We start from the raw sequence: 22,198 nt of genomic DNA, 5'->3' as shown, positions 1-22,198 counted from the left end.
CATCAGATGAAGGTTTCTGGTTATCGTTGGCTGATATTTGCACTGTATTACAATAAAAGTCCCACATTTTTCCATATTCACAACGGTTCACATGTATTCAGCTTTTTATTAAGCATTTTATTAGGTACTGAAACAACTAGCACAGTGGTGACTAAGTGGAAAAATGATTTTAATAATTTATTTTACTGTTAGTCAAATCAAAATTTGTGTAGACCGACTGTTTTTACGCGGTGCCAAATTACGCACAAGCATCATGCAGTTCTATTAGTATCTCCAGCTTACCCTAACTTCTCCTCTATGTGCTTTTAGTGCATAAAACAGTGTGAGTTGCTGCTGGTGAGGCAGCATGGGTTTTCTATCTTGATCTGAACTACTAACCAAGTCTTAGAGAGATCAAAATTCAATCCCGTTCTAAGAAAAAAAGAGAAATGACGTTATTTGAATATGTGCCCAAAATCCTTAATGAATAACTTTGGACGAGTAGGAGGCAAATGCTGCCCCAGCTGTTTCCTGTTGAAAATGTCTGTGTAATGTAGATAAATGTGAGGGATTTTCTCTCTAAATCCGTCTCCTGTTCGCTAAATCTCACTTCTCCAAAACGAGCCTGCGCAATGGAACAAAGTCAGAATATTGAGATGTGACATTGCCCGCATCTCATCCTCTTTCTCCCCGTTTTTTAATGACTTCAAACAAGTTCATTTTCGCCGGGCTTTGTCTTGCGGAGACCCGTGGGGATGTCTAGCGCTCTTTCCTTTCAGTGGCATTTATGTGATGTCTTCAAGGTAACTTACCTGATTTCCTTTGACACTATAGATTATCACCTTGTTTCTTCACTTGCTCACTGTTTGCACTGAGCATCCTTACCTTGTTTAAAATGAAATTACATCAAGAATTTTGCATCGCTCATTTAGATTTTACTGCTTTTAAACGCATGACAAATGTGGATTTATTCCGATTTTTTTTGTCCCTCACGTTTACAGTTAGTGAGCAGTTCTGTCTTGCATGACTTGGTGATTTTCTCTCCAGATAAAAAGAGCTTGCCTCGTTCTGCTTAAACTGACTTTTTCTTTTGGATATCCTGACGTGAATCGTGCATGAGTTCCAGGCTCGGATGAATGGATTTTCATCCCCACACACCTTCTGTGCGCCCTGCGCTCTTTTTCACCAGAAAGCCCGAATGCAGCTCTGCAACTTCCAAAGTGATTTACTGCTGAGTCTGCATGATTAAGTGGCAAATATCTAAGATGAGACTGCAGTGTTAACAGAGAAGAGCTTTAGCTTACATGAAGTTCTTAAGGTTGCAATGACCGTGTGCTTGAGTTTGTGATGAACATGATAATGTGCTGTGTTTATTCTACTTATTATGTATATTTGGCCCACTCAGCTTCCTCTGCTGGGTTTGGCGAGAGAGCCGTTTTCCATCTCACATTTTGGATCGGAAAGATCACTGGCGCTTTTTGCATGGTTTATTCTGCTTTTTGAATTTTTAATGCTTTTTTTGCTTCTGTGCGCAATAATGACTTGACAGCGGTTTTTTGGCACAGAGGAAATGCTCATTTTAATTGCTCTTTAGTCAGGGATCATTGAAATAAGAGAATGCATTAATCTGCCTGGAAAAGCATTCAGTTATAAGGATGTGTATCAGGAGTGAGTAGTGGTATGATAAGCAGAAATGTGATTTCACTTTGGACGCGCTCAACTCCTTTGCGCGCCGGCGTTCCGGAGCATCTGAGCCTGCAGCCTCCTCTTTGACTCTGGCACCAGCTTGAAAGTTTGGATTTAATTCATTTTCCTCCACCTCCCAAAAACCCTGTAAAGTTACCATCTGGCCACTTTTTCTCTTTTTTCCCCCCATGTTTAAAAAAGGGGAAAACTGGAATAAACCAGCTGTAACACTCCTGATTTTAATCCTTACATGTACCAAATGCACTTGCACCAAAACGCACTTGAGCAAGGCACAGGCATTCTAAGCAAAATTGTTCAACTAAGGGGCCTGCAATAAAAGACAGATTACTTTGACACTGTGACTTGTCTTGGTCAGGTTTCTGATTTATTGCAAATCTGTCTGTGATAATGCTCTGTCTTTAGCAGCAGTGAAATTGTTAAGCTCTCCCTCTCTCTCTCTGCGCAGAGTGCGATGTGCTGTATCTCCTGTAGCCACACCCTCTCACTACTGCTGTGCGTCCTCACCCTGACTCCGACGGCAACAGGGGCGGGGCCAGAGACCCTGTGCGGGGCGGAGCTGGTCGACACGCTGCAGTTTGTGTGTGGAGATAGAGGCTTTTATTTCAGTAAGTGCACCTTTTTATTTATTCATAAAGGTTGGCTGTATCTGTCCCAGAGCTCTCCACCTCCAGGAGGCTCATAAATAAAAAAGCAGCCAGTTTGACATCTTGTCTTGACTTTCCCTGCATTAATGTTCCTTTTCTCTCTATTTCTCCTTTCATTCATTCCTCTTTGACCATTTCAGGTTTTCTTGTACTAGGCTGCACTCATCCATATGCATTTGTTTAAAATGACTCAAGTCAAGTTTCTGAACATGCAATCTTAGATGAACTACATACTGATTAAGACTGACTGTAATGTTTGTGGCAAATTGTAGTTTTGCCCATGAGGAAAGGGCTGTAAGTGACATTTGGATGACTCTATAGTAGAATGAGGAGGGGTAGAAGCTAAACATTGCAGTAAAGTATATATAGTATATACAGTAAAGTTTTTTTTTTTGGTTTTTCCACCAGAGAAAGGAAAGCTACTCAAAGAAAACCCTCTACTATGAATCCAGGATTTAAATCTCTGATTTTCCATTGAGGGTACAACCTAGACCAGAACAGCAAAGGATATATGAAGCTACTATGGCTAAGTGTGATATTCCACCAGTAGCCAGTGTTTCTGAGGTGCATTCTGAGTTTACTGTCAGAAAAAAGCAGTACAACTGTCCATTAGCAGCAGAACTGGCTCATACATTCATTCTGGAAAGAGCTGTGAATGTACAACCTCATTATTTATCTTTCTTTGGCTGATATCCAATCAGTTGAATCAATTTGCACCAACTGTTCTGAAGGACTACTGCAACTTTCCAAAAGCCATTGTAACATTTTTATAGTAATTCACTGTCCCTCTGACTCCTGTGCAGCTTTAACATAACAATCCATTATTAATGCTTTGGTTCAGGCCCAAAGTTATGAAACATTTTCCACATGTGGTAGACTTTGTCAGCTGCCAATTTCAAAAAGAGAAGAAGAAGAAGAAGATATAAGATTTCTGTGGGAAATCAGCAGCATCTATAGTACATTTGCAGTTGTTCTCTTTTCCAGTAATTGATTGCTTTCCCCTAAACCTGAACCTAGAATGGTTTTAGATATGTCTTTTCAAAACAACTTGGTGACTGATAGAAGGCTAGGGGCCAGGAGGGGCCCAGTCTTTAAATACAGGTCTCTGTGCAGCAAGAGGAGTAATGTAGTGGCCAGTGTGCAACAATACAAGTAAACTGATGCCATATATTTACACGGTAACCTAATAGCATGTTTATAGACCACATATTATTAATATTCGTGGTGGCCTCTATTTGAGTGGCGATTATAAACTGTAATATCCCCAGTTTCTATCTGGGAGACATTTGTTGCATGTTATTCCCTCTCTTTGCCCCAGTTTCCCATGTCCTCTTTCCTGTACATGATCTAATAATCTTCGTATTGCCTACTAGATTACCGTGACTGTTATGAAAAAGTACACGGAGTATTTTAACAATATATACATTAAACAAATTATTGTTTCTTCACTTTGGCTCTTTTCAGCTGTGTCCAGAGAGGCCGTCTCACTGCTCCTAATGCACTCTTATAACACATGACATCTTTCATTACATTACCACAAAGTTATATTGAGTCAAATCATGAACATACCTCTGTGACTTTATTTAAATACAGTTAAACATAATCTTAGCTTGGTACACTGTGGAAAACCTTTGTCCAGTCTCCATCTTTAACAGTAAGATATGACTTTTTGCTTCTTTACACACAGTTCTGATTTCCTTCCATATTTACACATAAAAACATGGTTAAATTTATACACAACAGCTTATTTGGATGACTGCTTTAACATTTTAGCCCTAAAGTGAACAGTATATAGTGTGTCCATTTTAAGATGGCTATGCCGATGTTATATGTTCTGTTGACCTCTTTCAACATGTTTACAGTGATTCACAAATTCACTGAAGTATGTCATGTTTCTCTGTCATCATCTTTCATTTGGTCACCGGTTGATGGTGCTCAATCCTTTTTATTAAGTCATTATTTACTTTTAATGTTACTTGTGAGTGTTTCACTTAACATGAAGTAAGAGATTTTATAGTATCAGCTCTTATTAAAGTTCCACAGTTTTTATGTTTAGGGCTTTTTTACCTGAATAATCCCTGGCCTACTACAAACATAGCAAACTGTAAAAGAGAATCTGCTCTGCCAGTAGCTATTAGAGGTTCATTCTATGGTAAAGAAAACACAAATTATTATGCATTATGTTGCACTTCTATTAATAGATCCCCTTAATTCTAAACACAGCACCTTTAAAGCAGACCCCAGTAGGACAATGGATTACACTATTATTTACAAAAACAACTTTTTCTACAAACCTGTTATGTACAGCATATGCATTCTTAAGTGTGTGACAGTCATGGTTGCCTAGTTAGCAGATTGAGACTTGCAACCTGTAGCACATTCATTCATTCATTCATTTTCTGAACCCGCTTTATCCTCACTAGGGTCACGGGAGTTGCTTGGAGCCTATCCCAGCTACATAGGGGCGAAGGCAGGGTACACCCTGGACAAGTCGCCAGTTCATCGCAGGGCACCTGTAGCACATAATATCAACTGAATCTGTATCTTAAAGCCAAGTCTACAATTTTCATAAGGTTTGAAGGCCTGATGTACACTCAGCAGTGTAATTTATAGCAGACTATACTGCATGTGTTTCATCTTCTTCATCTGATTGATATATGGTCCATTACTTTTGCAAAACCTACCACACTGTTTCACACAGCAGCTGTGTTAGCAACAAATACCCTCTGCAAAAATGTCTGACGAGGTGAACGAGATGTATTTTACACACTGTTCTTTGGTGCCTCAGAGATTGTGGTTTCTGTTTGGTCTTCTGCTTCAACCAAATAAATAACCTGTCCTGCACAGAACAAAGGGCAAGGGCATCCTCATAGGAAAAGAGATGAATATGTGTTCAGTATGGACAGGAAAATATTTGCAGGAAGTCAGAAATTAATCGTCTGAACCGCTTTATCCTTGAGAGGGTTGTGGAGTTGCTGGAGCCTATCCCAGCTACCTATGGGTAAAGGCGGGGCTCACCCTGGCTGTGTTGCCAGTTGCAGGGGCTGACATGTAGAGCCAAACACCCAGTCACAGTTCTCACATTCACACCTATGGACAGTTTAGCTTAACCAATTAACCTATCAGTGCATGTTTTCGGATGGTGGGAGGACGCTGGACTACCCGGAGAGTACCCACACAAACACAGGGAGAACATACAAACTCCACACAGGTCTTGGGGTCTTGGTGTTGGAATCGAACCCAGGATCTTCATGAGGCGACAGTGCTATCCACTACACCACCATGTTGCCCAAGTCAGAAAGTAAGCATGTGAAAGTGAAGATGGTTTCAGCTTGAGACCTGGCACAAACCAGAAGTTAATCTAACCTTAACTGTGACTCTGATTCTCACCTTATCTAGCAGCTTATTTCTTAACAAAACTTCTCGTCTTGTATTAATATTTTTGGCATTTATTTCAACCCATTTGCAAAGACCATTTCAGAATATGTTTGAATGTAAAACAGGTTTATTGTAGAATCCTTCATTCTGAACCTTCTCTCTGGCAATAAATTCTCCATGCACCTTGCTAGTGCTCCACACCATCCCGCTGCCACATTCTTCCACCGCAGCATGCAGCTTTTCCAGGACCAGTCAACATCATTCTTTGCATCAGGCTTTTTGTACACACTTTGCCAGAGAGTTGTTGGAGAACTCCCAAGCTGCTGTTAAGCTGCGAGTCTTGTTCGTCCAGATGCTGCTGGCAAAACTCACATGCTGTGAAGCGGCCATGACAGCCAACTCGATTGCCAGTTTTCAGCCCGTGAGACTTTTTGGTCTTTGGGTTGTCTGTGAACGCACAAATTATGTTATACAAATGATGATGTTTTCTTCACTTAGGAAAAGAGACAACAAAAGATCCTGGGCTAGCAGGGCTGAAAGCTTGCCGATTACTCGTGATTTTTATTGATTTGTTCTGAGTCATCTGTCTTTATTTTTGGATTCTGCTTAGGCATCTGTTTCTTTTGTTTGTGGTTAAAGCTTCTGTGTAACGCGAGGATCAAAACCCTAAACACCAACTGAGCTTGGACATCCTTTTCATAGATAATGTTAACATTAACTTTAACATTTTGACCATTTTCACTCTTGTTAAAACGTCATATTGTGAAAGTTTATAAATGAGCCCATATAAAGTAGATGCAGCTGTAGTTTGAAGTAAATGAAATGTTTAAGATTTTGACAAGGTATGAAAGTGTCTAGAGATTGGATGATGTAAGAATTTGATGAAGTGTTGGCTACTGATAGCATAGGATACAGAAATGTAGTGCTGCTGTCCATATTCGTTTCATAAAAAGTGTTGAATGGAGGCCAATATCGCTCATGGATCCTTATGCATGGATACAGTTCTTAAACAGGAACAGACCTTTTTGTGGTACTAGGAATGTGTTTGTCTTTCCCGCATTACCTTACACAGAGCAGTCACTGAACAGCACTGCATCCATCTATCAATGCCACATTTTCCTGTGTTGAAAAAGAGGTGTATTTCATGAACACTCCATCCTTTTTCTGAAAAGACGATGAGGTTTGAGCAGCAGGGTGCTGTGAATTGGAAAATATGCATCTCCCTGTCTTCCTCAGTTTCTCTTGCTCTCTCATGTTCTAGTAGGTGTTGTTCCATTTCTCTTTCCTCTCTTTTGGTCGCCACATGTACCAGTGGCTGCTTATGTAAAATATCTGGAGAATCCATTTGGGCTGTTCATCTATAGGATTGGGCAGAGTAACAGCTTGGCCAAAGGAGGCAAACTCCCTTCCCTGAACTCTTCCCCTCCAGACTGGCCGTGTTGAACTTGGCAGGACTCTGACTGATAATGTGTCTACAAACAGTGTTGCAATGACAGTGAACTTTCTGTGGTGAGAGTGCCTCTGCCAATCCACCTTACACATGTCACTGGTAATGTATCTTAAAGTTCCTACCCTGATAGAAATGCTAAATGCCAGTTGGTGGAAATTCTTTTTTTTTTTAGGATAATGAAACTGCAGTCTAAGAAACTGAAAAAAAAAACAAAAAACATCCAAACCATAGTCAGTTTTTCCAATTATTAGCCTGACCTAGAAATCTTCAGTTGTGTTTGTAGTGCTTTAGCAGGAAAGACCATGGGGTGATTGGAATGGCATGTTCAATCCATGAATCAGATGTGTTTAGGGAGTTTTTTTGGCTAAAGAGTAGGTGCTAAGTAGCTAAGCTTTTGGTTCATGCTGAAATGTCCACCATCAAGAATGAGTGTGACCTTTTATGTTACTGCTACTGATTTTGGCGCGGCAAACAAGAAGAGATATTGTCCATGTTTTTAGCTGACTGGTAATGTTGAGTCAATGAAGTTTTATTTCATAAATCAGTCCAAAAGTCAGATGCGATTTATTTTTCAGGTGTGATTTTGGATTGTACCAGTGATGTTTGACTTAAAGAAGGTTAAAAAACAAAGAAGGGAGTGAGTTGCTTATAGTAGCCAGTGATGAGACTTCCTTTTCAGTGTTTGTCCCTGTCAATTTTATTCAAAGCTGCTGAAGCTGGAGAGAGAGGTAGAATGTATAAACAGCACGTCACATGCATGCACGCTCAAAGGCATGCACGCAAACACACATGCACACAGCTAGCCCTTGTCCCTCAGCAGCAGGGGATTATGTGGATTACAGGATGATCAGCCCCCTTCCCTCCCTCCCTAGTTTTACGCTGGACCTGAACACAGCGGAAGGCACTGAGATCTGAAGAAAGACCTCCTGTGTCCTCTCTATCGCCACGAAAAAGGTGTCGTTTTCCCATTAAGACCTGAACTAAAAATCTCCGACCCTTCTGTGAATTACTACACAGCAGAACAAAGAGGCATCTCATGAAAAGGACAGGCAGGCGTCCTCTAAATTTAGAGTGGTACATTAGGTGAAGCTGAGACACAAGGGATTTTAGGACACATAGGACTAAACAGTAACTTACCTTTGAAACTTTTCATCAGTTTTATCCAGTTGCATAACATGGGTCATCTACAAAGAAAGAGGAAGATATATCTAGTTGCATGTGTGCAGAGATCACCAAGGTTTGTAGCTGATATCCTGAACCTGGCTGGCACATTCTATCTTGCACATAGTTAATCTCCTCAGACCTTTGATTTTAGTTTTACTCTGTGAAAAGCTCAAAACTGACTCCTTTGTCAACTTCACTTGTGCAGGACTGCAATGATTAATTGATCTACTTGTCAATCAGAAACATCTTCAACTATCTTGATAATCAAAAGCAAAAAGATTACAGTTTTATGGTCCCAGTCTCCTGAGACTTATGAAATATCTTTTAGACTAAACACTTTAGAATTATCAAAACAAACCCTCTCAACGGAATGATTAGTCTTTGGTTGCGACCTTAAAAGTTAGTAAAGTGCATCAAAAATATGATTTTCCGATTCATCACAGTAACAGTTCCACATCCTACCAGGTGAACACAGAAAATGGATTTCTATGGTGCTTTTTACAGGCTGACAGTAACAAGAGTCAAAAACAGAAGAAAAGATTTGGTAAAATATGCTGCCATTAAAAGCATTATAAATGCAAATTTTTAAAAAAAGACAGAAAAAAATAATGAACCTGTGTTAATGCAAGGAATAAAAATCCTTTTTATAATGGTGATATTGGAAAAACTTGCCAAACTTCCTTAATGGCAAAATATCATCTGATATCCAGCATTTTAATCCTGCAAATATGTTAATACAAAACTTATTTTTTTTCAACTGTACACCGAACACATGTAAGATTTACACAGACATAGATTCAAATTCAGTATCTAAACAATGATGCTGTTGACAAATCATCTTCCTTCAATGATTCATTCGCCACACTTTCAGTCTAGTAGCACATATTCTGGTGTCACCACACAATAGTGTGAGGAACACTTCATTCTTGCCATAAACTCTTTGTGGTACCAGTGATAAAGAGCTAGTTTCCAGTACTTTAGCAGCTCTTATAGTCCCTGCCCAGCTGTAAACTGCCTGACACTTCGCAGGAAGAGCAGTGCAGAGGCTCCAAGAATCCACTGGTTTTTATTAACCATGACCAAGCTGTAAAACTCAGATGCTTTCTGTGCCACTCTAAAATGGGAGAATCCAGCCATCTCTATGCAGTGCTGTTCCTTAGAGGAATGAACAGTGTGTGCTCCGCCTGTCAAACACCAAACCAGTGATGTTAGCTGGAGAAGTGCAGAGGCATCAAATGAAACTATTAGTAAATACTAAAATATAACAGGAATGCTAGGAGCTTGATTAAAGTAAATCATTAAGAGGAATGCTCAATTCAGTATCACTCTGGGAAAGTACCTCTGAAATGCTCTTTGCTTGGAGAAAAGCAGGTCTCATTAATATTTTTGAGCATAATAAATTATCTACATAAGACCAGAATCACGGTACATTAGCTTGTCATAACGACTAAGACACTTAAAACCTGATACATCACCTTACATGACATGACACACACGTTTGTCGTCATGTATCATCCATGCATCCTCCCTCTAGAGTCCAATATAAACACCAAGTACTGTGTGGTTGGAAGCTCTGGCAAAAATATTGTTTACCCTTATTTGTTTAACAACAGTCACAGAAAACAACTCTTTGTTTAAGAGGGATTATAGCAGTTATCCATGGAAGTGAAACATTTAAAACCTTCCAAAGCTTTAGACCTGATTATTATATCCGTGTTTTTCCCCAACCTGCCTGAGCTGATTATCCTACATGTTACAACCGGTGCCAACTGATTTTTCTCTCCCTTCCAGCTGTTTGTGCAGCAGGGTTGCAAGCTATTTTGAGAATAATAGCGGATGTTAATTTGCAAGGCTTTATTGGGAGGGACTGAAAAACAGACCAGGCTTCGAGGCAGAGCCCCTCTTTGGCTTTCAGCTATTATTATATAATCACCAGCCAAAATTCAACCTCATATTTGTCTCTCTGTAACTTTTTTAGATATCAGGTGTTCATGTAACTCCCAAGTGCAGTCCCACAGATACACACCACAGGGAAAATAAACTGCAGATTTTATCTGGTCAATGAATGAAAGCACTGGAAAGAATGAATTAAAACATACTAAATTCAATGATAAAATGTGTAAAACTGTAAATTGTTAACATTTTGAATATTATTCAAAATGTTAACAATTTTGAATACCTTAATATATTATATAAAGATATGTGCAATGTTAAATTGCTCATTTCTCTATCACTCTGGAGAGTTTCAGATCTGGGTAAATCCAGTCTCTGCTCCCTGAATAATGCAGGTGCACAGTGTATTTTTAGCATCATTCTACCTGATGTGCAAACCAGAAGCATCTCCCTGTGCTTCTTTCTTCCGTCTCATTCACACCTCCATTAGCTTCCACCCTGCCCTGTGTCTGGGGGTGTCTTGAGGGAGAAGGATGCCTCTGTTTCTGAATTAAACCTGCTCTCGGTCCAAAACAATATTGTCAGGACAAGGCAGACAGAGAGCAGAAGTTAATGCACTTTGTCAGCACTGGCAGGCTTGTGAGCCAAGAGCTATTAAGTCTGAGAGGGAAAGGCATTTCCTCCTTGTAAATGCCATATTAAATTATTATTATTTCATTTGGTAACAGGGAAAAGCCCATCAGGGCTATATTGCTCAAGGTGAGTAGGGAATTGTAAATGGAGAGTCAGAGTTTTTCTAAAGGCCACCAAAAGAGGGTGGGTTTTGGGGGGGTTGGGGAATTGAAAAAAGGAAGTGGGTATTAGCCTCATGGTAAGTTGATGTGGTCCCTAAATAGTCTTTTAACTATTTATTTAAGTTATATTTCTCGATGTATATTCCTCAACTTCCTCAGCTCAACTTGTTTTGCGTGAAAGGTGCATCATGCCTCTGTTTTTATTATCATCTATGTTCTCTGAGTTAACCTTCAGGATGCTCAGTCTGACCAAATGAAAACGTAAATGAACAGTGGGGTATCGCCAACAGGGGTGTGGCTGCAAAGCCAACCTGGCTTTTCCTTGCAGGGTGATTGGGCCCAGAGGCCTTGTGGTTTGGCCTCACTGGATGGACCTCTGTGTAAAAGATACCTGGGCCAAAATGGCTGAGCATGATATTCTCAACACTTTGGTGACTGTGACCTGCTTTTTACAAGAAAACTCTGCCAAAAAAGATTCACTGTGTGCAATATGATACACTGTAAATTCTACACGGAAGAAATCCATGTCATTAAGGTTGTTCATATATTAGAAGAATCAGCCATATGACAAGCCACAATTAGATTGATGAATTCTGCAAACCAATACAAAGCACTGGAATGGAAAAGAAAATTAAATTAAATTACCAAAGCTGAATTTATACAGAAATGCTGTTTGTTTGAACAATGAATGAAAGGGAGTCCAAGTGGTAACATCTGGGGTGAAAAGTTAAGCCAATGTGGGTGTATCAAAATCTGCAGTAAACTGGATGCCCACTGGGGGGCTGGCTCCGAAAGGGAGTCTATTCATGTAGACCCCATGTCAAAATAGATAACTTAAAAGCTGAAATAAAGATATTTATAGCCTGGTACAAAGAATCGTTTTGGTGTCTACACTCTAAAAAATGATAAGTTGACTCAATGTAAAAAAAAATTGATGTAACAATTTCCATTAATCTTTTTAAGTTATTTCAACTCGGCCATAATTGCTTAAATGCCACAAGACTTGTCTAATTAGGTAAACTCTATTACTTTAGTACAAACAACATGATTTGCTTTTTACTCTACAAGCTTAATTAACTCGAACCAACTTAATTTTAATTGTGTAAAAACTACTCCATTTAGTTATACTGACTTATTGTTTTACTTTTAATGTTCTCAAAAATGTCCATACAAGTAGTTACCTTAATTTTTTGAGTTGTCCTAACTTATCTCTGCATGTCAGGACAAATTCCACATAGAAATTCCAGGTATATGATCATACTGCTAATTTCTCTATGCATCTCAATTACTAGATCTGTCTGCATGTTAATATCTCAATTGTACACAATGTTGTTATTCCCATTCTATTGCAAACACTAAGTTATACTCATTAAGCAGTGAGGGGTTACATTGAACAATATATATATAGATGTCAATAAACAGGAAAGGCATCGTTTGGGTTATGGCTCTTACTCATGGTGCAGTTCTATAAAAATACAAAAATAAGCACAAAAAGGCCAATAAACATTAGCACGCACAAATTAACTCAAAATTAACACCAACACCACAACCCTGCTGAACCCCTGCACATAAAATAACACATTTTCAACAATATACCCAATGTCCACAATGCAATGCGGCAAACACGCCACAATATACACTACAATTTTAAATTAGAAAGGAGCAAAATGTGTATTATTCAGTCCTTGAAAAATTAAAACTACTGTTGCAGGAACAAAGCTAAATTCTATCAAGCCTTAAAGTTTGGTAAAGTTCTGTGCAAAATCGTGTTTCTCCCTTTTTTTTCTGTGCTTCCCTCCATTTCTTGAAGTAGGTGTGGTCTGTCAGCAAAACATATCCAGGCACATCAGCTTTGTACTCAGCTTTTAGAGGAAGCTTACAAGATTTTTAAGCTGTACTAACTTAATATACTTCTTTGTTAAGTTAAAGGCAGAAATGTCTGTTCAAAATCGATATGTTACTAAGACTGTTTCCCTTATTTTTCATATAGACCAACTTAATAAAATAACTTATCAACTGATTACAATGTGTACATGTAACAAACTTAAATTTTTAAGTAGAATTCTTGATTTTAAGCATAACTTACTAACCCCCATGAATGATTTCTTAGAGTGTATAGTTTAGTTCTGTGACAACTGTACAGGGATTGAACTGTTACAAAGCTCAAGCCAAAAAGTCCAGCCTTATTAATGAAGTGACCATTGAGATTGAAAGGTGTGTGCCATGAGTGTGTCCCATGCTGTTTGTGCTTTACTCACATTAGCTTGGCTGCAGAGTCATACCTTCAGAGCTTTAGTTTACTGAATTGAACTTTTTTTCCCTTGTAGGCCCTTTTGCTGTAGTTGTGTTAATTGAAATACAGTAACAAGACTGTCATGATGTTTACTGCTACTAAACTGCAATAAGTGGCGTAACATAAGTGGCACTAGCTGATGTTAGTTTTAATATAAACTTTATGATCTACCAGCTACTCTGATAATTAGCTCAGGCAGCTGTTATTAGTGAGTTTGTACTGTTCACAGCTTTCACATAATGAAATCAAATACAACTGCATGGGTTAGCATTTACAGTAATAAGGTGCTGAAATTTTTGTGAAAACTGTGTCTTCCATAACAACCAGATGACCTCTGTGAAGATCTTTATATTCTATTCATAGACTATCAAATTACAATGCCACCCGATAAGATTTAACATTAACAAAATGATCATTTTGTGAGATGTGTAGCAAGATTGAAGCATTTTAACAGGCCAGGCCTATTTATGGAAGCTCTACTGTGTGTCCAATAGACACATCTGGATTTCTATATCCATATTTTTCTATATAATATCAACATCAAAAGTCAAAATAATCAGTCTCACCACAAATGTCAGTAATCTCTCTCATCACAGCCAAGACATCCACTCTGCTCTACCAGAAGACTGTGTTGTAAATAGTATGAGAAGGTTTGGCAATGTCAAGGAACTGATACGATTGGCTCACAGTAATACAAGTGATTGAGGCTTGAGATACTCCGGTTGTAAATCAGTGACATCCTTTTTGGGTCAACTGTTGTTCATTCGTCTGTACCACAAAGCATGTGAGGATTAAGAGGAGAGAAAGTGGATTATACTGATAAACAAATTTATAATTCTTACATGAATGAGAACAAAGTTGGCACTGGACATATATATTTCATTTGTCGGTCAGTTCAGGGGAAGTTAAATAAAGTAACAAGTCATGTCAACAATTTATTTAGCCCCTTCTGAGGCTCAACTGAATATGAACCTAAACAAGAAATGAGCCTTCAGGCCCGACCAGCGTTGATTGTTAAGACCCAGAGATGAGTTTTGCAGCTTGGTGACATCAGACTAAACAACTGAATTAGTTGTTTTCAACAACAGTGAGAGAGGCAAGAGGGAAGTCTATTGTCTTTTGTATAAATATCGCTGGCTATGTTGTGCATTTGAAATTGCACTTCCCAAACCAATGGTGGCATCACAGAGCGTTCATTCAGTATTTATTTACTGTCTATAGTTGTATCACCTATGCTGCAGTTCAATCCTTTTCTAATTCATACTGCTGTTCTTGTCAAACAGGTAAACCAGCAGGCTATGGCCCCAACGCACGCCGGTCACGTGGCATTGTGGATGAGTGTTGCTTCCAAAGCTGTGAGCTGCGGCGCCTGGAGATGTACTGTGCACCTGCCAAGACTAGCAAGCCACCCCGCTCTGTGCGTGCACAGCGCCACACAGACATGCCGAGAGCACCTAAGGTTAGTACTGCAGGGCACAAAGTGGACAAGGGCACAGAGCGTAGGACAGCACAGCAGCCAGACAAGACAAAAAACAAAAAGGTGAGCATGGCACTGAACAGATACACTCAAAGGTTTAATCCTCAGGAAATGTGGTTGAAAACAGATGATAGGATTCACGTTTTGACAACTTACACCAGAGCTTGTACAGTCATGAGAGAAAGAAAGTACGCACTCTGTGGATTCTGTGGTGTTACTTGTCACGGCATAATGAAAAAAATCACATTAACAGGTTCTAAAATTATTTAAATCTAACCTCAAGTGTAAAACAACACATAATAGATTCCACTGTTCCTTTAGTTACATAACAAAAATAAAACCCATACCTCTTAAGAGTATTGGCCAGGTCCTGCTAAGCAACTACACTTGATTTATTGAGCAACATCAAGTCTGACCACTCCTGTAAATTAGAAGTTTTGCCAGTTTACTTGTCTGAAGCACTCAGGTGTGTCTTAACACAACACCAAGAAGAAGAAATGCTACAGCAATGATCTTGGAGAAGCTATTGTTGCTGCCCATCACTCTTGGAAGGGTTCAAACCCATTTCCACACAATATGAAGGCCATCATCCTATAGTGAGAAAAATTAGCCACAAGCGGAAAACACTGAAGATAGTTGCAATATTGCTAGAAGTGGAAGCAAATTCACTCCAAAGTCAAGCTGTTCACTGCACAGAGAAACTGCAAAATACCTACATCTCAGATTCTACAGGCCTCAGTTAACACGTTAAATATTAAAGGTCATAACAGTGCAATTATAAAAAGACTGAACAAGTGTGTTGTTCAGTTTTGTCAGGAAGGGTTGGAAGGAGAATGTTACAAAAATCAGTCAAAGCTAAAGCTTGGCCAAAACTATGTAAACTATGCAACTGGACAGTGATCCCAAGGACATCAGTAAATCTACACAAAATGAGTAAAACAGAAAACATTTAGGTTGTTGACTGGCTCAGTCAAAGTCAGGACTTCCAACTGACTGAAATTCTGTGGTGGGACCGTAAGAGAGCTATGTATAAACAAACCTCAGTGCACTGAAGTAACATTGTAAAGAAGAATCGGACAAAATTTCTTCCCAACGATGTGAGAGACAGAGTGAGATACAGAAAACTATGACTTCAGTGTATGCTACTGAAGCTGGTTCAATAAGCTAATGAACAATAGGATGTAGCGGTACATATGCTGTCCCTCCATTTTGGCTCTGTTTTTTAATTTCTTCTGTGTTGTTTTACACTTGAGGTTAGATTTAAACGATTTTAAAACCTAGTAAAGGCCAAATGAGTTTTTATTATATCCTGATATGTAAACTCATAGAATTCAAGGAGGATGTACTTTCTTTTTCACACAATTGTATGTTTATATTTTAAAATGTAAGATAATATTCATATTTGATTTGTTGCTGAGAGTCAGACGAGATGGATGATACCACTCTCAAGTATATTTCAGGAGCCAGTTAGCTTAACTTTGCATCGCATACAAGCATGTTTGTTAGTTTTTATGAGTAATCATTGTGTGTGACCACACAAACTGTGTATACATGTGTTTTAGGCTGGACTTTGTCTTCAGCCTGTCTGTCACACACTTCTTATTAATGTGTTGAATTACTATGAAAAGCTACATTTTCAGCTGCAGGGTTTGGAAAAAGTGGCCAAACAATCAAAAATGCTCAGCACTGTAGTTTCACATCTGAAGTTCCTGAATTATCAGAAAACATCCCCGAGGAAACACTGGAGATCCTCCAAACAAGGCTAATATTGTTAATTAAAGTCAAATCTTACATAATTGATCATTATCTTCAGACAGAACTAGGCTAACTGTATCCTTTGGTCTTCATGTAGGAATAACCTTATGACCTTTTTAGTATTAAGGAAACACAACACGAGAGTGGTATTGATATCCTTTTCAAGCTCTCAAAATAAATAAAGTAAGTCTGAAAATGTCAAAGAGGTCAGTCGGTACAATAGCAGGCAGATTACTGTAAAGCAAGAGAAATGAATCCAACTTAAGTGGTTTCGTTTTCCTCCCACAGAGACCTTTACATGGACATAGTCATTCATCCTTTAAGGTATGCATGCAAATGGATATATTTCACCTAATTTTGTTGTAATTTTGGATTATTACCTCCCTGAAACATCTATCAAACATGAAACCTCCACTCTGACATCTTTAAGAGCTTCAAAAGGAGAACAAGTTTTATTTTGGAAAGAGGGAGGTTTGTCATTCTTTCTTAAATCTTAATCTCTTGGCCAAAGAAAGAAAACTGTGAGGTCTAAATGCAGACTCTGTTTCATCCTCAAGTTGCCAACCTGCAAGAGTGTGATCCTTTTAAGATTCGACCGTGTGCTTTTTACCCTTCTCTTAAAAAAGAAAACCATTAGCAGGAGAGGGAACTAAGTGGTTTTTGTGGTAGAGCCAGTGGCACTCATGCTCCCCAGGCAGAATCTCCACTCTGCTACTGTACATTATGTGCTGAAATTCTGGCATCTCACCATACGGAGGTTGGAGGATGAAGCACGCATACCACGTTTTAGTGTGTCTGTGCACTTGAGCAGTGACATCCCTCTTCTGTTTGTTCATTTGTGGATTGCATTGCACTGTGAATGTTGCATAGACCATCCTTTTAATTTCTTCTTCAGTTTTTGTTTTCATCTTCAGAAGTATAGCTGTGTATTTTTTGACACAAGCACAGATTTCAGAGACCCAAACTTGCACACTTTATATTAAATCTACCTGTGGTATATGTATGTCTCAAAATGTGCTTTCGTTTTCTTGCAGGAGGTGCATCAGAAAAATTCAAGTCGAGGCAACACAGGGGGCAGAAATTACAGAATGTAGAGAAGGAGCGAATGGACAAAATGCCCGGCGACTTGAGAAAAGAGAAGGGAGCGGCCTTACCTGGTACCCCTGTGGAATGGTTCACTGTAAAACAAAAGAAAGAGGATATAACAGTGGTCCAAAAAAGCTCTTCAAAATGAGCTAAGAGTTGTTAAAGGGTTTGACGAGGGATCTTGTGATTATTTTATACACTGCACCATTCCATATCGGGAGGAATTCTTTGTTAACGCAATGTAACAGACTAGTTTAGCTGCTGAGACACGAACAAGAGCTTATTATACCTCCATGTGTGAGCTGCAGCATCACCTGGCTCCAGGAAGGTGGGAACGGATCTGGGCTTCAGCCAATCACAGAGCAGCAGAGTGTGTATGTGAATCAGTGGTCCATCCTGTCCCCTGAACTTTGTGGAGGTAAATCCTGTAACTCTGACAGTGGATTCATTTACTCCTTTGGTAAGACAGGATACTTTGTCACCGGTCACATGTTACTATCCCAGTCAGAATCTCATCTTACCTTTAGAGTACAAATGATTTATGCACCATGCATTACTGGGGATATTTTTAAAAAGTAAAAACAAGGTTTGTTTTACAGACGAGACGTGGTGGTTCATTGTAGGGCACGAAACACAGTTGTTGTTATTTTACCTTGAGCCCAAATGGAATCCCTACATTTGAATGATTAAATTCAAGTCAGGGTTCTTCTGTCTAAATGGAGTCCCTAGCAGGTTTGAGTCTGATCCAAATCCCTCATAAGCCTCAGGAAGTGTGGATAACCTGAGGACTGTGCATACAATCCAAACACTTCTGTAACAACAGAGCAAGCACCATTACAGGGGATTTTATTAAAGGTGGGAAGTGCAGGACTACAAAAATAAGACTGTGCTTTTGCTTGTTTTTGAAAGCAGTAGAACATATTAACCAGGAGCAAAATTGAATTAAGGTTTTTTGGCCAGTCACTGATGCATGTTTGATTGTCAAAATGGGTCATTCAGTGGATCCAAAGTGCATTTGGCATAAATCAGTGGAATAAGTCAAAAACCAACAATCAGGCAAAAGGTCTGTTTTCTGCATCCTTTCCGCTTGTCAGCACTATTGCCAAAACTTTTTTTTTTACCCACCAGTGATCAACATCTGAATCTGAGCAGAGGCCTGTGTTTAAGTTTGTTTGAGTCATGAAGATCTAGTCACAGGAAGTCGGCTCTTCAAATAACCCACCAGAATCAGCTAAAGCCAGTAACATAGTATCTTGGCAAATATCTTTATGTTTTCTTTCAAAACTAACAGTTAAGCTACGTTAAAATGTTCGTAAGTCTGTCAATACTGAAGCCTAAAGCAAGACAGGGGGGCTCTAACAATAGCCAAATAGATGAGAAAGTTTAATGATTGAACAGGCTTGGCCTGTGATTTATTTAGCGAGTCTCATAACTTTGGTACTGCAGTTTTCACATGGACTGCATTGCCTGCTAATATGGCAACTGCAATAAATCTTGACAACACCTGTGGCAAAGTCCACCAGTTTAAACGATTTGGTAAATATTGCAAACCAAAATTACATGTACTCCAGAGATGTGAGACACTACACAGTCCATCAGTAAACACACACATGCAAAGTGCCCACAATCTAAATAGCAGTTGTGTAACTGAGCAATGATCACGTACACACAATATCTCTATCAAATTCTGAGAACATCTTGCATGTGCACTGACAGTAATGGCTGTTTGTACAAGCCCCCATGCAGATATACAGTCGTGCTATTGCATAAAGCCCTGAGACATCTTTTCTCTGGCTCTGCCTCCTCTGTCTGTGTATAATCAAACAGTACTCCCATTTATGTTAACCTATGCATTACTATCATTCATTGTACATGATGGTTTCATATAACAAAACTGTATTAAGAATCCTATCCACTGTATAATGGTGCTATTTTGTAGTTTGTTACTTGCAAGAAATGGCTAAGACAGACATATGGCAGGGCTTATATTGGAGGTCTTCCCTTTTGCACAGCCTTGTGGCCACCATTTAATAGTGTTTTTATTTGTAAGCTGTTTCAATAAGGTAGTAGTGTAAGCGAGTAAATGTATCTGTGTGAAATCTGTGAATGCATGGAGAAAAAAAATAAAATACCATGTTATGGTCCCAAGAAGGCAAAATGCTATTTTTTCTACTGTTTTTAAATTATTTTCTCAATATAGATCCCTTATGCCAAAAAAAAAAAAAAAAAAAAAAAAAAAAAACTTGACAAAAGTACTGTGAACTGTGATTCTTCCAATTGTATTGAGATTGTTAAAAGTCATGGTATGCTTTTGTCTGTCCTGAGATGTATGTGTACATGCATCTCACTCGAAGCTAAGGTGTTGACCATTTAAAATCACTTAAAGCGAGACTACGTAACTTTTACTAAAAAGGAAACTCTGTGAACACAAATGGTAATTGCAGTATAATAGAACATTAAAACTAAATGTAAATTTAAGCATATTTAAACAGACAATTGCTTTAAAACACGATTATAATAATCTGAAGTATGCTATAACATAGCTTAATGTTGCAAAAAGTAGCACAGAGCCCAAAAAGTTGCAATTCATTGCAAGCTAAAGGTTGCTAAAATTAGCTAGCATATAATACATATCGTACAGGAACACTTATAGCAGCAATGGCATGTTTATCACACTTGTGTTTTTAAAAGTTACATGGTCTCACTTTAAGAATAAGCCAGGAGTTTTAATTTACTTTGTTCAAAAGATTTCTTAGCAGCTCTCTGGAGTAAATCATGTTTTCTCAACGTGTTTTTTTAATCTATAATACTCAAGGTTTTCAAATGGGAATTTGAATTTTGTGCTTTTATGTCTGTTCTTGCAAATTTTCTCATCAGTCCACCTGGTGACTGGAATGAGAAAACATCACTAGGTCTTCAGATGTACTATACAAAACCAAAGACTTTGATGAGAATAAGCTTCACTCAGCAATGTTATGTCATGAAGTAAAGTTATGACCAATTCATTAAATATTAAGTGATGCCATCCCTGTCTGAACTGCACTGCAGCTACAATTCGCCCTTCACACACTGTCTCTGGTACCTGAAATACAGCTTGTGTAATAAATAGTAATGTGAGCTGAAGTGAAGTTTGTTATTATATGTGTTATATTTGGAGCAGCAGTGAAGAAAGCCACAGCAACCAAGTTCAAACCGTCTCACTAGGAATCATTCAGACATTTTTGTTTGTCATTTGTGTGAAATAATGAATAAAGTTGAAAATGTGGGAGTTAATGAGACTTTCATGACTCTGTGAAGTGTTTAAAGAGAAGCTACTTCCGTAAGCTCACTGTCCAAGAAACTGTTTGATTACAGCGCTGTTATTTATGGTGCTTGATTGCCTTCTGTAGAAAAAAAATACTGACAAAATTGTTCACCATTCCTGCTGAATAAACCACTTGTCAACATCACAGAAATGGCTGGAGAGTTCTTTGATGCAGAGTGTTCATACAGTTGTAAAACATCCTCCTGTAAAGATGTTACTCTCCCCATTACGAAGCAGAAAACTACAAATCTATATGGCTTTTATGGGAAACCCTGTTTATTCATACATAAGCAAAAGACACTTGTGAAGCAGAGTTTTGTCTGTGTTAAGTTTCTGCAAATGTTTGATGCTGTTTCAGCTATGGATGAAGCTGTAGCTCAAACTGAGGCTTTGTGCACCATGCAGGATGAAACTGTATGTGTGCTGAATGACAAAGTGATACTTCCTCAGAGGTGCAAGAGTCTGCCAAAGCAAATAAGAGCAGGGTGTGGTGCTCCCTGAGGCCAGAGCTGCATGTTCAGCTCTTTGGGTGATGCTTGCAGTGACAGCAGCGAGGTCTCACTCACTGTCAGCATTTTTTAAATGGATGGAGCTTACATAAGATAAGAACCAGACCCTGATAAATTGGCCCTCTGGCCGGAGCTCAGCAGACGGCAGAGATCAAAATGTAGAGCAACAGTAAGGTTTGTGAGGGCCTGACCATCTGGGCCATCCTGGATGTTATTTCATCCCTCCGGATGACTAATACAGAATCAATTATCTCACCCTAATGGTCTAATTTCAGTTTGCAAGCTTGCAAGATCTAGAGTTCAAATAAATCAGAGAGAAATTGTTTGCAGAAAGGCCAGGGGACTGGCAAGTAACCAAGCCACAACAAATAACCCAATTACATGTGAATATGGATGTTACCACTAGTTCATTAGTATCATCATGTTGTAATTATTGTAAATGCAAATATCAGGGGCCTTGAAGTACTTCGTGTATGCTCTTATATGCACTAATTTTGGATTACATGGTGGCTAAAGGAGTGCCACATGAAGATGTTTAAATAACCTCAAGAACAAGGTTGCTTCTGGAAGGAACACAATCTGTTCCCATTGATCTGCGTGTACTCAGGATTCAAGTGCATCTAAGGACATAGATTTGGACTGAGCCCTGAAATACAATCTCTCCACACTCTTCAACTCCTCATCTTAAGCACACAATTGTCTTTTGAATGACCTTGTGGTCTGTTTTACTACACTCACCAATTTTACTACTTATTCTACTGGTTG

The 22,198-nt window shown here is 38.9% G+C and overlaps 1 protein-coding gene across 2 annotated transcripts; it reads left to right on the top strand.

The window, feature by feature from the left end:
- The first annotated feature begins 399 nt into the window (after positions 1 to 399).
- igf1 (insulin-like growth factor 1) lies at positions 400 to 20,898 on the top strand. 2 transcript variants are annotated; one of them, XM_030150202.1, is made up of 5 exons: positions 416 to 782; positions 2,132 to 2,291; positions 14,586 to 14,842; positions 16,823 to 16,858; positions 17,569 to 20,898. In XM_030150202.1, the coding sequence occupies exons 1-5, from the start codon at positions 735 to 737 to the stop codon at positions 17,626 to 17,628; spliced, it is 561 nt and encodes a 186-aa protein (XP_030006062.1). In that variant the 5' UTR covers positions 416 to 734; the 3' UTR covers positions 17,629 to 20,898. The 2 variants fall into 2 exon arrangements, with proteins under 2 accessions (XP_030006063.1, XP_030006062.1); XM_030150203.1 differs by lacking the exon at positions 16,823 to 16,858 and having other exon boundaries at positions 400 to 782.
- Positions 20,899 to 22,198: the final 1,300 nt, after the last annotated feature.

The sequence above is a fragment of the Sphaeramia orbicularis genome, chromosome 12 (assembly GCF_902148855.1).
Source record: "Sphaeramia orbicularis chromosome 12, fSphaOr1.1, whole genome shotgun sequence".
NCBI lineage: Eukaryota > Metazoa > Chordata > Actinopteri > Kurtiformes > Apogonidae > Sphaeramia > Sphaeramia orbicularis.
This window is presented reverse-complemented; position numbering and strand designations above follow the sequence as displayed.